The sequence below is a fragment of the Heterocephalus glaber genome, unplaced genomic scaffold, assembly GCF_053883595.1.
Source record: "Heterocephalus glaber isolate CG9 unplaced genomic scaffold, H.glaber_assembly_v1.0 deba00001004, whole genome shotgun sequence".
Classification (NCBI taxonomy): domain Eukaryota; kingdom Metazoa; phylum Chordata; class Mammalia; order Rodentia; family Bathyergidae; genus Heterocephalus; species Heterocephalus glaber.
Genome location: NW_028258179.1, coordinates 5,991,232 through 6,007,351, shown reverse-complemented (window position 1 = coordinate 6,007,351; position 16,120 = coordinate 5,991,232). Strand labels below are relative to the sequence as shown.

Below are 16,120 nucleotides of genomic sequence, written 5' to 3'. Positions count from 1 at the left end.
TGGTTACTTTTTAAAAATTTATATAAGTACCTACATAATGTCCTCAATTTGACCTCTAAAATCTTTATCATCATCTGGCTGTGTGAGAAAAAGTGCCATCCCTTTCTAACTTGGCACAATCGAACTCCATGGCTTTTCTGCTCAGCAGCAGGAAGCTCTGTTCAGACAGAGAACCTCCTAACTATTGCTTCCTGCTGGGTTCTTTGTGACCTTTTCACCAGTAGGGGTTAGCCAAGAATTTGGAGGATTTGACATAGATATGGGGCACATTTATGGAATTTTTCTCTGACACTCTCCAGCCTCGCTGGCACTCTCAAATTCTGCCTCCTCACCTAGCCGAGACTCCTGCCTTCTGCTTGAACTCTGTCTCCTTGAACCATAGCTGCTGCAGACCAAGGTAGATTAACACAGAAGTCACCTAGTTTGCCCCCCTTTTTGGGAGGACTATGTTCACCCCACTTTGTGGCTAATTTGGTTACTCTCCTGACAGTCATTTTCATTGTTTATCCAGAGTTTGTCATTTTTATCAGGAAGATTAGTCTTATGAAGCTTTCTGCCATTGCTGGGACTAGTTAGCACTGAAATTTGAGATGTAAAAGAGTTAATCCCCAACTATCAAACAGAAAAAGTTGACTATACACAAAGTTCATTACTCAGTACTTTCAAATTGTTATTTAATTGTCCCTAAAACAAATCAGTTAAAAAAACTTTTATTTTACTCTGTTCTCATGCACAGTGTTAACAATATTGTCTTTGGGTCATACTCTTAGGCCCTTCTGTTTGTGGTAAAATAATACTTTTGATTACAGCACTGACTATCACAAATTATTTTCAGAAAAAAATGAGTCCCCTTTGCATGTTGACTGATGAAGTAAACAAATGTCATGGTTAGCTCTTTGTGCTCTTGTGTATAAAGGCATTCCTGCCAGAGAAAAAGAGGAGACCCAGGTTAAGGAGTAAGAGAGAAGAGGCGAGAGGGCGAGGCAGGAAGTGGAGAGAGATTGTTACTGGTAGTGTAGTCACCAGTTGGTCCTTTCCAGGCCCTTACTATCCCGATTAAAGAATTGGGCAGAACAACTGATGAAGGTGAAAGTTTAACATTTGTTTAAGGAAAATGAAGTGCAAAGGAGTGCTCAAGAAGAAAAGGTGTTCTGCAAAGAAGTGCTCTGAAGAGTGAGCATAGGCCAGTTAAAGTAGAAAGGGAAGTACGCCCTGCAGAGTGAGGGCAGGCTGCTGAGGCTACTCATAGCAGCCACGAGCTTAATGGTGTCCGTCTTTTACCTCCTCCTTCTGATGTCAGATCTAAGCCATCCCATCAGAAACTTACTTATTCTCATGCCACAAAATTGTTACCAGGTTCAGGGCTTTGCGTGATCTCGTGAAATTCCTGTGCCAGAAGAATTAAAACAGCATTCCCTGATTGGTATTGGGTGCAGGGCTTTGCTTGATCCTGTGACGATTCTGTGCCAGAAGAATTAAAAATAGTATTCTCCATGATTAACAGGTCATGTTCAGTTGCCCCAGCCCCACTTTGCCATGTACTAGTAAGTCCCCTGCTTCATTTCCTCATAATTTTTTATGGGTTGCTGAAGGAGTGGAGGTCTCTGTCTTAATATAGCCACTTCCTCCTGAAAGGGGCTGTAGGCCCTACCTACTGGGGATTATATATAGTACTCTCTAATTACCTTAAGATGATATGGCTCACTAGCTGGGCTGAGGAACACCTGTCAGAAGACCTTGAAGAGGGAATTACACTAGAGTCTGTATATGGAAAACTGTTGAGATGCCTGTTTAACAGAAGAGAGCTTAGTGAACCTGTCAGGAGCCTGTGGAGGCAAAGAGGGATATTAGACAGGCTACTGGTGTCTCTTTGTAGTGACTGCATATCTCTCCTCAAAGCAGAACTGGAGTCTGGTTTTTTTTTGGTACTGAGGATAGAACTCAGATCCTTGCACTTGGGAGGCAGGTGGTGGAACCACTGAGCTAAATCCCCGGCCCTGGAATCTGCTTTTTGAAGACGAGCTTCATATCTTCCAGAGGTTTACATAAGCAGAGTCTTAGTCCTGTGAAAATTTGAGTGATCATTTCCCATAAGGGTTTCTATACTTTGTTACTGTGTCCCTTGAGGGAAGACCAAAAAAGGTTTCTAGGGAACTGGGAATGAGGCTAGGGTATCAAGGTGCTACAAAGCTTCCCTTCTTGCCTCTCTGTCAGCCTTTTGATTTCCCAAAGAGACTCAGACATGTTCCTTCGCTGTCCCTTGCAATGAATGACAGTGACCTGCCTGGGAAGATAGACTGCCTCTAGGACTTGTAATTGGTAAGCCCCTTTCTTTTCTTTATTCTCAGATTGTGGTGTGGGCATATAGCACCAGAAAGGAATGTTTGGAACATTTGACCTTCCATGACATGTCAGAATGGGAGTAAAGAAGCTTTTTTTTTTTTTTTGGTACCTGGGATCGAACTCGATCTTGCGCTTTCAAGGCAGGTGGCAGCACCACTGAGCTAAATCCCTGACCCAAGAAGCTTTGACTAGGATACCCCTTGGCCCCGATTATGGCTATACATCTAGAGAATCTTCTAGGGGAGGAAAGTAAAACAGAGTAATTGAATTTGTTTGCCCATCATATCAAAGGTCATCTGGGTTTCTAGATGTCTGTGAGTAGGAGCATTATAGGTCACCCTGGGCCCCTTCAGTCCTCTTTATCAGAGTGAGAGATGAGAGTTTTGGCTGGCCCAGCCCCTCTCTGGGAGTGGTGACAGTCGATCCTCCAGTGCCATGAGTCAGGCATGCCAGCTACCTGACCCTCGAAGTAGGTCCCAGCCGGTGGCTTGCTACAGTCCTGTGCCCAATGTCCAGTCTTCTTGAGTTTAAAGTGGGAACTTTATTTTTTTCAATTGCCTTTGGGTTTTCCCTTAGATGACTTGGGTGTGTTTAAAGCATTGCCAATTGTGACAGCTATAATTTTGGCCTGTCATTTTTCTTCATCTTCCTCTTGATCGCAGTCAGTTGTTGAATACAGAAAAGGTCATGTCCACCAATTGGGTCATCATAGTCAGAGGCCCATCTCTGCTCGTAGCTCTGGCAGTGGCCCTGGTGCCTTCTTATTTTTTTCCTTGGCCTTAGAACTCTCCATACCAGGGCCCACTGATTCCTTATGCTTTGGTACTTTAAGGCAGTAGAGGTGGGAATCCAAAGTAATTACCTGAATTTTGAAACAAGGAGGAGATCTAACCCAAGTCCCACATGTTCCCTGAAAGCAAATCTATAAGGGTGCCCAAACCACGGTCCATGTCCATTCATAAGACCACAAAAATAAAACAACATTTTCTTTAAACCCCTTCATCATACCTTCAAATTGCAAGAAATAAACAAATACAGTGGCCAAAGGAATCTGCAGCAGCTTTTCAAAATACCATCATCTTATTTTAATAGTCCTTCAAATGTCTTTTTTTTTCCCCCCAAACTCTCCAAACCTGAAACAACCTGAGAGTCTTGGGACCTTAGTGTTAGACCTCTCTTCATTTGCCACTGTCTCCTCTATCCCTAGCCATTCTTTGCTTTGGATTTTGTGAGCAAAGTATTTTGAATACTTGCTCCAAGGTAATTTGTTGAGATCAGAGAATCTTTTTCTGTTCTGCCACACTGGCTGAAATAATACTCTTCTAGAGAAGTCGTTCCTGTCATTACTGGGGCTGGTGTGAAGAGAGGATTTGACTCTGGATCAATTAAAGTCAGGTAGTGTGTAACAACTTTTTTACATTACTTCACATCCCAATAAGGAAATCACACCACAATCGGCAACAGCTTTGTCAGTCTTTCCCTCTTACTGTCCTATGATGCTTGCAACATTACATTTATTTTTATTAAACTCTTTTGGCTAAATAATGACTTGGTTTTTTGCAGAGAAATGCGAGTAGACTTGTTAAAGGGCTCAACAGGAGTACAACCATTACAGGGCCCAACTTCAGACTCTGCAGCTTTAGGCTTATTAGCTTTCACTACTGTGGAGTTATTTGCATATTGAAGGAGCAGATGTTCATCAGTTTGTTCATGTGTTTTCAGTAGGAGCAGTCTTTCTTAGAGAAGCTGTTCTTTCTTAAAAGAGCAGTTTTACTCTCAGGTTGATCTGAAACTGCAATTTTTACCAGCTTATACCTAGTGTAGATATAACTTGCTTCAGGAAGTATATAACCTTTACCAAAACACTCTAGCAACCTGTGGGTTGATTTCCAAACAGATTTCTTTCTTTTTTTCTTTTTTCTTTTTTTTAAGTTTTCAAGTATAGATTTCAATTTGTTAGTAAGAGCTGATCTGCATATCAATTCATTTATATAACCTCTATAGTAGAAATGTGACTATCATCAAAGAGTATGGCTGTGTTGATTTAGCCAGTGGGAGTTGACTTTGCTTATTGTCTAGATTCTGTCTTGTATATAGATTTATCTTGACAAAAACCTTTCTCAGCATTATCAAAGAGCCAATGTGTGGTCACACAGTATACGTTTCATCTCTTGGCACAGTTTATATTTCTGAATTTTTGGTTTCTGATATTCATTTTTAACTGCCCCATGTACAGGCCTCCATGCTTAATTGTGAGCTGTTGAAATGTCTTGTCCAAGCCATATAAGCTAGTCACCCAGATTATATACAAATGAGAATTTTCCCTGCCACAGCTATTTTGGTGTTAGAAAAAACCCCAAATTAAAGTCACGGAACAACTAAAACATTTTCTATTCTGAAACCTGCTCTAACATTAAAAGGCATTTTCAGTTCAAAATGTAAAAAGTTGAGAGATTTAGTCATCAGGAAATAAAAACTTACTGTACATGGTTATAGTGTTCTGGAAAGAGTGTATATATGGAATCTATTACGTTTAAAATGAAAACAAGCAATATCATAGCAAATTAAAATGCAGTTAATTGGACTATTGCTTAGGAGGTATTTATAGTATGGATTTCCCCTTAACTTTCTACTTTGAACATTTTCAAATATAAATAAATTCCAAGGAATAGTGAAATATCCTAGATGACATTTTTTTCTATTCGTACATGCTTTTAATACAATAACTAAATACCTAGACTGTGTCACAGGCCTGCCTTCTCTGTTTCTGCGTTCTACACTCAAGGTGGAGCAAGATCTGACCACCATTATCTCTCTTGGATTTCAGGAACTTATAGCTCCCCAAGTTTTCCTTTTGCTGTGTTTGATCCCTTCAGGGCCTTCTCAAAGCAGTAGCATATCAAGCCCTGTACTTGCTCCAACATCTTTAGATTTTTTCAGGTAAAATCCTTTCTTGATTTTAGATTTATAAACATTGTATAAATTTTTCTTAGTCAATCTAAGCAGTCAAGATTTATAACTAGTTTTCTAAACAAGAGAATTATGTGAAAGGCAACAGTCTGCTCTAATAACCAAAGAGAGGGAGAGCAGCAGAAAACAGCCTGCACCTGTGCCTCTGCCCTGCTCCCGGCCCATAGCCCCGGAGATAACAGTGTCCACGCTGGCATTGTCGCCATCCTGTCCCTCCTTTCCAGCTACTGCCAGGAGCCAAGCATCTGGGCATTCCCTCCACACAAGCTGGAGTAGAGTGGGAACCATGGTCTCCTGTGCAACAGCCTCGCCCATTCCACAGAGGAAGTGGGGGTCAGACTGTGGCTCCCACCATCTCTTCAAGGGTCAAAGGTCTGTCTACACACATGCGCACGCGCATGCAGCTCAGCCTTCTTGCCACTTGGAGACTCAGTCTCCACCTTGCCCAGAGACTGGCCTTGAAGCCAAGCCTTAAAGAGGCCACAGCCACATGAGGTTGCATCACTGCGGGCTTCTTACTCCACACTCCATCAGCTGTCCTCTCATGGCCACTGGCAGGAGCCAGAGCTCCCCAGCTTCCACCAGTTTTTACCACTCCCTAGCTTCCTGGCTCTCTAGGATCCTGGGAGAGAAGGAACAAGAGGAAGCTTGGGAGAGAATTGGGCCCTTCCTAGAGAAAAAAGGGCGGGGAAGGAAAAAACTAAACCAGTCTTTCTTGGCTTGACTACATAGACTTCAGAGAGAAACAAAACTGTCCCTAAAGGCCTTACCTCCTGGCTCCCTTTGTTACCTCTCTCTGGCTTGCCAAATGTAGGCATAACCAATAGGTCCTTTCTAGGCTTTTACTGTCCCAATCAAAGAATTGGGCAGAACAGTTGATAAAGGTGAAAGTTTAATGTTCATTTAAGGCAAAAGAAGTGTTCAAGAAGAAGAAAAAGTGCTCTGCAAAGAAGTGGTCTGAAGAGTGAGTATAGGCCAGTTAAAGTAGGAAAAGAAGTACTGTACACTCTGAGTTCTCACTCTTACAGAGTGCGGCGCGGGGGGAGATCAGCAGCCACAAGCTTAATGGTCACTGTCTTTGATATCCTCTTTCTGATGTCAGATCTAAGCCATCCCATCAAAAACCCAAGTATTCTCATGCCATAAGGTTAGTATCAGGAGTAGGACTTTGCTTGAGCTCCTGCCAGAAGATTGGTATCAGGTACAGGGCTTTGCTTGATCTCGAGAAGCTCCTGTGCCAGAAGGACTGAAAATAGCATTCCCTGATTGGTATTGGGTGCAGGGCTTGGCTTGGTCCTGTGAAGATCCTGTGCCAGAAGAACTGAAAACAGCATTCTCCTTGATTAACAGGTGATCCCCAATTGTCCCAGCCACTTTGCCATGCCATGCTTCCTGCCACAAATGGTTTTTCCCTCCTAATCCTTTAGCAAAAAGAAGACACAATCTTCGGGATTGCAAGTTAAACCTGTAAATGCCCTGATTTCCTAAGTTTGAATATCATCTCCCAGAAAAGACCATAACATTAAAAGATAACCAAGGCTTACAATTATTACTTTATTTCAGCAAAGTCTGGGTTGTTAGTTTTAAATTTGATAGTGGTACACTGTGATTGCCATAGTTTTATGCTTTCTTTAGATTGTTTTTAAGTCTTTCAGAAGACTTATGTTCTGCCTAATGGGTTTCATTTAAGTACTTTTTATAAAAAACATTTGGGTATAGAAATGATTTTCAGATTATGGCTTGGCAGTTCTCTCCCTTGATGTGACAGTTGAACAGAGCATTCTGATTTTTATTAAATGTCATCTTATACTGGAACAAGTCACCCCCAGCCTTGCTCATTGGTGAAAAATAAAGGTAAAGTTTAAAAATCCCCAAAAGGTAGAAAAATAATTCTCAAGTCTAATTTTTTTAAAATGTTAACTTAGTATTTGTTTTTTGTTTCTGTGTAGTTCTTAAAGCTCCATTCTCAGACATTTCTGCTCAGTTCAGATGAAAGTACAGTTAGTATACAGAAGAAGCTTTCTCTCCACGTTGAGTCTGATTTGCAAAGTAATGAGCAACAGATTCTCCAGATGCTGGCTTCAGAATCTCCAGGATTAAATGATAACACCACCTGTCCCCACTGGTTTGATATAAATGATTCCAAAGTCCAACCAATCAAGGAAAAAGATATTGAACAGCAATTCCAGGGTAAAGAAAGTGCCTACATGTTGTTTTATCGGAAATCCCAGTTGCAGAGACCACCTGAAGGTATGGAAAGAAAAGTGTTCCTATTGTTTAGTGACTATAAAGATAGACATGGAATGCTGTTTGAATTTTTCCTCTTTTAAAAGAAGGCTTACCTTAGGAATGTTTTAAAATATTTCCAGTCTAAGTAATATTTTAAAGAGGTAATACAATATGCCAAACGAAATATAGCAATTTGTCATTTTATAAAGATTGTTATTTCTATTTAATTTTAATTTTCTCCACTATAATGAAGGGTCATGATTGGATTTTCTTGGATTTTGTAATACTGTATTTTCTTCTTGGGCTGGGAATGGTGGCACACTTAGGCAGCTAAAACCAGAGGATCACTGTGAATTCAAAGCCAGCCTGGACTACTAGCAAGACCCCTTCTCAAAACATCTTCCTTCTTGGGGTGACAGACTTGATTGTGATTGCGGTATGTTCAGGCTTGTGTCTGTCATTCTGCCGTGTTGCCTTTGAGTTATATAAGTGGCTTTGGTATTACTTTCTTGTCTTCATTTTCCTGTTTCTTTTTTCTTTTCTGAGAAGATAATGGTCCCTGAGTAGTCGAAATTTCTTGTAAGCACTGGATTAAACCAAGAGAGCTCATACTATGGAGGTTAACATTTGAGACCTGTAATAATGAGTCTTTTTTAACTAAAGCTGTTAACATAAATTATAAATCAGTAAGATTTTTTTATTCTTTTCCCAAAGTCCTTTCAGAAGTAAAAAACCCATAGTAGAAAAGCTTTTTAGACTGCAACATAGCTATGATTAGAGATGAAGAGAACACTCTTAGAGAGTGAGAATGGTGATCATTTTTTGTAGAGAATAAGAATAAAGCAGTTACTAATTTGCATGAGAATCAAAGGAAATTAACCTACTGCATCTGAAACAGTTACATAACTGTGCTGTTAACCAGAAAGACTTGTATTTTTCTGAGAGGGGGGAACAAAAAACATGGGACTAGTTCTGACAGAAACTTTGTGGATCAGAATTCACAATTACAGTAATATATATTAACAGAAAAAGTATGTCTTCGGATGGAGTATTAGTCTTTTTCACTAACTTGAATTTTGGTATGACCATAATTGGAATATGTAAAAAATAAGTTTTCCAGTTAGCTTAAGAATTTAATGAGACCCAGCCAAAATCTTGATGGACTTTTTTGTCTCTTTTGAAGAGACAGACCTTTATAAAAATGATTCTAATATTCACCTAGAGAGATAAAGAAATGACAGTTGAAGAAAGGACTACTGTATCTATAAAAACATAAAGCTGAAGCAATGAAGGTACAGTAGGGTTAATGCCAAGAGATAGACAGACTACTAAAATAGAGCAATAAACCTGGGAATTGATGTAAAAATATATGAGATTTTAACCCCTGGTAAGCAGGATAGCTGTTCAGATAAATGGGAAACTGAATTACTCAGTAAATACAACTGGGAAGTTGATTTGTTGCTCAGGCCAGAGATTTAGCTCAGTGATTCTGCTGCCTGCCTCACAATCGAAAGGTCCTGAGTTTAATCCCAAGTACAAAAAAAAAAAGTAGATGCTGATTTCTTGCTAAAGAAATAACTAAAGCATTTTCTGCTATTCTGCTAGTCACTTCAATTAAATTATAGCTCTTCGCAGTAGAAAAATGTGTAAAATATAAATATCTGATCCTAAGACCTTTCTAAGGTTAAAAGCAGACAAAGAAAAAAATTAAGGAAAAGCAATATAAACTTTAAACAGAATTTAAAAGCAAATGATAAGCTAATCAAAAACAATAAAATATATGACAAGTTTATTTTCCCTAAATGTTAAAAAAAAAATATATATATATATATATATATATATATATATATATAAAAAATGGTACTCAGTATATATCCTTGGGGAAAGGATATAAATAAGCAATAAATTAAGAAATACTGTTTGTTAAAAAAAAAATTCGGGGGGGGGGGGCGGCCGGATTTAGCTCAGGAGCGCCACACCTGCCTTGCAAGTGCAAGGACCTGAGTTCAATTTCTGATACCAAAAAAAAAACTATTAAAAAAATTTTTTTAACCTAGCCCATAATTAGAAAAACTTGAAACAGCAGCAAGATGCCACTTTTTCCCATCATGTCAGATATTTCTATGACCTTGCTGGGCATGGTGGTGCAACCTGAAACTCATAGAAATTCCAATTGATGTTTCTTCCACAGCTACCAGATATATAAATTAATGCAACTAGTTTGGGTGTGCATATTTACAAGCCTTAAAACTGCCACACCATCTAAACCAGTAACTCTCACAAATTTGTCTTGAAATAGAACTGTATATGAATATTTGTGCTCAAAGATGCTAGTTAACCCCATTATTTTATAATAGTGACTAATTGGAAGCCACCTTAATGTATAACAAAAACACTGAATAGATTAATTATGCCAAGTATAGAATGGCCTGTTACACAGTCATTTAAGGCTGTGAAAAAAATACAGCATATGAAATGAAAAAGCAGGTAACAAATATATAACCCTAGTGTTTTTTTAAAAGTGTATGTGGGTGTATGTATGTTTTAGGAGTGAGATTACAGGTACAGTAGTATCTACTACTCTTTAGAAAATAATTTCCAGAATGTTTATAGTAACCAGTTGTTACATTTATAATCAGGATAAAAATAGCAAGTGTTCTTTCTTAAAACATACTTAAAAGAGTTGAAGAAATGAAATTCTTCTAGCTTGGCTTAAAAAGCTGCCTGCCTTTCATTTGATCTCAGAAAACAGCTCCAGGGAATATTCGCATTCACACAGCTAGTTAGTAGCAGTTTTCCTAGCTCCCAGTGCCATCCTTTCCAGTTTTCATACTGCCTCTTCAGCAACCAGATTTCATTTAGTCAACACAAGTTAATGAAAAGTTTTGTTCACAGCTCGAGCTAATCCAAGATACAAGGTTCCTTGTCACTTGCTGAAGGAAATGGATGCAGCCAACATGGAACTACAGATGAAAAGGTAATTTAAGTTAACTTTCAGAGTTTGAATAGTTTTTCTGGGGATGGAGATCTAATTTAGGTCTTAAGCATTTAATGATGAAAACTAAAAAGGAAAAACTAGCCAATTATTTGCCTGCTGAACTTTTATAGTAAAGTTTTCATTTACTTTAAAATTAGCCTTATGTGTGAGAGTGACATATACTGACATAAAACAGCTATTGTTTAGTAGGGATCAAAGCCTAAGCAGGTTAGAGAAATCAGCACACGGTTGCATAAATGAATTTATAAAGACAGGCTGTCATTAAAACCACCCTCACTTCTAAGTAGTTGTGCTGGTGATTTAGCTCAGTGGTTCTGCCGCCTACCCTGCAAGTGCAAGGACCCGAGTTCAATCCCTGGTACCAAAAAAAAAGAATAATGACTTCTAAGTAGTTGTGGAAAACTGACTTGCAGTGGTGGCAGACCAGAGATGGGCCCATTTTCGTAAGGAAAGATAGGAATTCTATACACTATTGGGTTTAGCGTCAGTCTTGGGCAGAAACCTACAATGGATTCTTATAGAGATGGCTGCTGAGGTCTTAATGATCTTAACATTCTCCTTGGGGGCCCCACATTGGACCCTGAAAATCTGGTTCTTTATTTGCTCTCTGACAGAGTCAGTTGGCTAATGAGTAGGCTCCTTGTGGCCCCAAAGGGCAAATTCTGTGACAGAGGTGTTTTAAGTACAGTGCAAAAAATAACCTGCAGAAGTAGTCCAGATTAGCAGTTGATATTATGAAGGGGGAAAAAATAATCCAATGAGTTTAGTTGGCCAGTAATTTTAGTGTGGTCACAAGAAAAAGCTAATGCTCTCTTTGACCATGTTAATACAATGAATCTGAAGTCCTGGATCATGGTGACAGCCCCATCCCAGCTCTGCCCTGGTCACAGTGCCTAGGAGAGCAAGTTTGACACAGCCTTTGAGTCAGTTGAGTGGAGCCAGAGTAGCAGCCAGCACCCCAGCACAGGCTGTGGCTGACACACTACACTGGAGATCACATGCTCTGGAAGGCAGCGCTAGTGATTGCTAACATGAAAGAGCCTGAGTAGTCTGGTGGAAGTCAGGATGACACAGAGTTGATAACTGCCTCCTAACACAAGTATGTGAGCATGTGTCTAGCATTTTGTCCATAACTAATACAACCTCAAGATTGGAAGATTTCAAGTTTCAGCATTTGTGTGGAGAAATGTAGTTGATGTTGCACAATCTACATGGAAACACTTTTCCCTTGGACTTCGTGGTAGTAATTAGAGCTGCATGTTTGCTATTTATTGAAAACCTAAAATAAATCATTTTGGCAGATAGAAGAAAAGGATGTTACTTAGGCAGAATGGAGAACTTACTTGCATTGTAAAGCAGGTATTTTTGGTTTGCCATAAAAGTGTCTGTTATAAAAACATAATATTTATGTATTTTTTATCCTCCTAAAAAGGGCAGAATGTGATTCTGCAAACAATAATGTTGAATTACATCTCCACGTGGGCCCTTGTTATCATTTCTTCAATGGAGCTCTGCACCCAGTAAGCTGTCAGGCAGAAAGCATGTGGGATTTGACCTTTGATAAAAGAAGAACTTTAGGAGATCTCCAACAGTCAATATTTCAGGTAATCTAGCCTTATTTCTTAATTGAGACATTTGGGTCCATCTTGAGCTGGCTTCTCTATTTCATCTTATTTAATAGGTTCTAGCTCTTCTTCAAAGCTGCTTAGGAAAAGTCTCAGCACCTACCAGTACATAGAAGATAAAACAAATATTCTGTCCTTATTAGTAAGCTCTTTAGGGAGGCTTTCCACTTCCAGCCAGCAGCTTTTCAAGTGGAGAATCAGGCCTGGTATATATAATTTGGGGCCAGAAAGCATATAAAGTTGTCTTTTTTGGGAAATAAATGAAAGAGAATTATTTTTCAAAAGGAATGAAAAAATAAAGTTCAGCCTATGGCTTAAAATCACAAACCATTAAACAAATAAAAGCAATTTTGTATCCTCTGGCATAAAGTACCATTTGTTAATAAAATTCTTTACATCCCCAGCCCTTCTTATTTCATTTTGAGACGGAGTCTCACTGATGTTCAGGCTGGCCTTGAACTTGTGATCCTCTTGCCTCAGCCTCTTAAGTAGCTGGGGTTATAGGCATATGCCACCACATCTGGCTCTTTTCTGTTTTTTGCTATGTTGGGGACGGAACCCAGGGTCTTGTGTATGCTAGGCAAGCCTCTCCCACTGAGCCTTTTCTTTCCCCCAGACCTCTTCTTAATTTGAGGTTTTTTTTAATTTAAAGAAAAAATTTATTGAAGATCTGAAAATTCCAAAAAGATTGACTTTTCCAGAAAACTGTAGCTACACAATGCATTGTCTGTCATGTTAAAACGTGTATTAGACACAAATACAAAAACCATGAAACAATTCACCATTCTTCAACAATTTGAGCAAAGAGAAAATGCCTAAGGAACAACATGAATGATTTGCAAAGGATGGGCTCTTTAAGCACCATTTTAAAAAAAAAAGCTCAAATGGATGAGTGTGTTCAGTTATATACACTGAATTGGACCTTTGGCACTAGGAATCAGAGCATTTTGTCATATAGCATTAACGTATTATAAAAGTGCATAGTGTCAAAGGAATAGAACCACCAGCATTCAAAAGCAGCTTTGTCAACTAGGCAGTAAAATACTCTACACCATGTCTCTTTGTTCATCATTTAATACACTGGTAGCAACTTTGAAGTGAAAAGAAAAAAGCTGCAACCCCTTTTATTTTCTCTGTTTAAAATCAAAACAAACATTAACTCTGTTATACACTAACATCTTCAAAGTGCATCATTTGTACAAGAGAAGGACTAGGAACAAAAACATGTTGACAGAGATCCAAACACAGGTGAGAGCGCCTCACACCGCTTTCCGATGGTACTCAGGAGGGGCCACTTCATAATCACTGGCACTAAATAAAGTTGCTGAATTTTTCGCCAGATACTTGAAGAAATCATGATGATAATTCAGTAATAAAGCAAGGCTCTTCTCACCCAGAGATGTGTAGGCCAACATAGCTCCAATTCGTACAAATAATCTCAGTAGATGTGGTGCTCCGTACACCTGCGACATGGGTGCATCAGGGTGATTGGCAAGGATATCGGCGTACTGTGGTCTCTAAAATTTGTAGAGGAGCTGAGTGCCCAGCATCACATTGAGGTATGCTGTTATCCCTGCTACAGCCTCGTTAACAGCATACTCCTTATTATCCTTACTTCCTCGAGATTTCTTATAATTTGCTTAGTCCTCTAAAATGGAATCCACATTCTTCTTGGCAGGAAGGTAAAAGAGCTGTTTCTGTCTGATAATTAAGTCCCAGTCATCAACAAGCCTCGGTTTTAGCTCTTCAGGGATCTTTACTTTAACTTCAACTCTGTTCATAAATGTTTCTTCATTTTCAACAGTAGGATCTACCCGGGCCCTCTTCCCAGGAGGCTGAGGTGTCTCACTGGTACTGCCACCATCTCCATTACCAGGGTTTTTGTTCTTTTTTGTTTTCACTTCAACATTTTTCTGTTGCAGACCAGATGTCCTCTGTCCTGGAGCAGCCCCTCTCATTTTCCCTCTACATATTGCTCCTGATTGGCTTTTTGAAGTTCTCGCTGTTTCTGTAGATTGGTGTCCACATATTTGAGTACTCTGCTTTCTGGAACCCATTCGTCCCAATTTTTATCCCAGCCACTGTAATGTATAAAGTATTTTACTTGTTTGTCCTTTATGGCAACCTTTACACACTTTGCTTCATAAAGAAGAGGATCATGAAAGCACAGTACTCGTTCACCCTCCTGGAACTGGGCTTCGGGTCCTGCTTGGGTGCCATTTATACGTGATTCGCCGCCGCCTCCTCCCACCACCCCCGACTACCGCCCCCTACTCTCTACCCCACCCGAGCTCATGTCAGACGCCCCGTCAGGCACAGCTGCTCTACATCCTGAGCCTGATTTCTTAATTTGATTTTGAGACAGAGTCTTACTAAATTGCCTGAACTGGCTGCAGATTCTCAATCCTCCTGCCTTAGCCTCCTGTAACTGGAATTTCAGGAGTACACCATCACAAACTGCCCTAATAAGAGTCTTAAGTGAAAAAAAAAACCTACTAGTCTCTAAGTAAAAACAGATGTTCTTATATTCATTGTCCAAACAATTTATCCAGCTGTTTCAATGATGATGATAACAACAGTAATGCTCTTTACTTTGCTTACAGTTCTTTCACATAAATTACGTAATTTAGTTCCTTAACTTCATGAGGTCAGGTTGACTCCATTTGGAGGATGAAATAAATGAATATTTAAAGGTCACAGTGTTGCCTGTGCAGAGCCACTTAGTAAGTGCTGGCTTTAGGACCACAACCACGGACCCCCTTCCATCAGTGTTCTCCTTAGGCACACTTCTCTACCCCACACCACTTCCTGGCCAAGAAAGAGGGAAATCAAGAATGTAAGCTTTTTAGGTTTTGTCCCAAAAATAACTTAAATGAAATTTCTGAAAAATTGTATCCCTCACCAAAATTACCAGCTTTCTTTTGATTTTCTTGTACTAAGAAAAGCAAACAAATTTTTTTAACTTTGATTTGGATGTTAAATGCTGGATTAATATCAATATCTCTAAAATTGATATTTCAGAACTTCTGTAACAAAAGTTCATTTCTGAGCCAGTTCTGGCAGTAAGGGAAGCTAAACCTGTCTAGGGCGACATTTCAAACTTGAAAGGCCTTATGCATCTTCTTAAGTTTTAGAAACACTGTCTATGCTTTCCAGTGTTTCAAGTGTACATCTTTGTGAACGGTTATGTTAGAAGTAAGCCACTAACCAATCTGTGAGATAGACACAATGAATCAATTTCTCTCTCTCTCTCTCTCTCTCTCTCTCTCTCTCTCTCTCTCTCTATATATATATATATATATATATGTATGTCTCATGTGATATCGTGGATTGAATCCAGGGCTTTCATCTTGAGCTACATCCTCAGTACATTTTTAATTTTGAAACAAGTTCTCACTTAGTTACCCAAGCTGGGCTCAAATTTAGAATCCTCCTGCCTCAGCCTCCCAGAGTGCTGGGATTACAGGCGTGTGCCACCACACCCAGCTTAGAATCCCTTTTAAATAGGAGTTTCTTTTTAAGAGAAAATCTTGTGGTATTAAAGACTAAATAGTAATGTACTTTCTGAGTAATACTATTTTGGTGAGATTAACAGAGTCCTTAGAGTCTTACATCTAGATCTTTTAGAATAGACCCTGGCAATCTGTTACATACCTGGGAATTCCACTTTTAAATTTACAGGCTGCATTTCTCTGAGCAGTGCCGGTGAAACAATTAAGTGTGGCTCTTGCAGGCAGAAACTTCCATGCCGGCCTGCTGAGCAGTCTGCTTTCTACTAAAAGTGGCCTTCACTTGATCTAATTAGAGTTGTTTAGATGTGTATGCCAAAGTCTTCAGCCAGTAGTGGATGAGATTAGCCATCTTTGAATGTCACCAATTTAACAAGAATAATCTCTTTGTTTCCAATTGTTTGGTATTAGTAAGGATGAGAGTATTCATTTGCCTGCTCCCTATG

General features: G+C 39.3%; 1 protein-coding gene and 1 pseudogene across 9 annotated transcripts in view; one reads left to right on the top strand and one right to left on the bottom strand.

Moving 5' to 3' along the window:
• Usp40 (ubiquitin specific peptidase 40) overlaps positions 1-16,120 on the top strand; it is an 88,674-nt gene that overhangs the window by 25,744 nt on the left and 46,810 nt on the right. For all 9 annotated transcript variants that reach the window (XM_021247005.2, XM_013066766.3, XM_013066765.3 and 6 more), the window contains 3 exons: positions 7,263-7,563; positions 10,438-10,519; positions 11,973-12,144. In XM_021247005.2, the coding sequence (XP_021102664.2) occupies positions 7,263-7,563; positions 10,438-10,519; positions 11,973-12,144 (555 nt within the window). The remainder of the gene's footprint in view (positions 1-7,262; positions 7,564-10,437; positions 10,520-11,972; positions 12,145-16,120) is intronic.
• LOC101718203 (mortality factor 4-like protein 1) lies at positions 12,925-14,222 on the bottom strand (annotated as a pseudogene).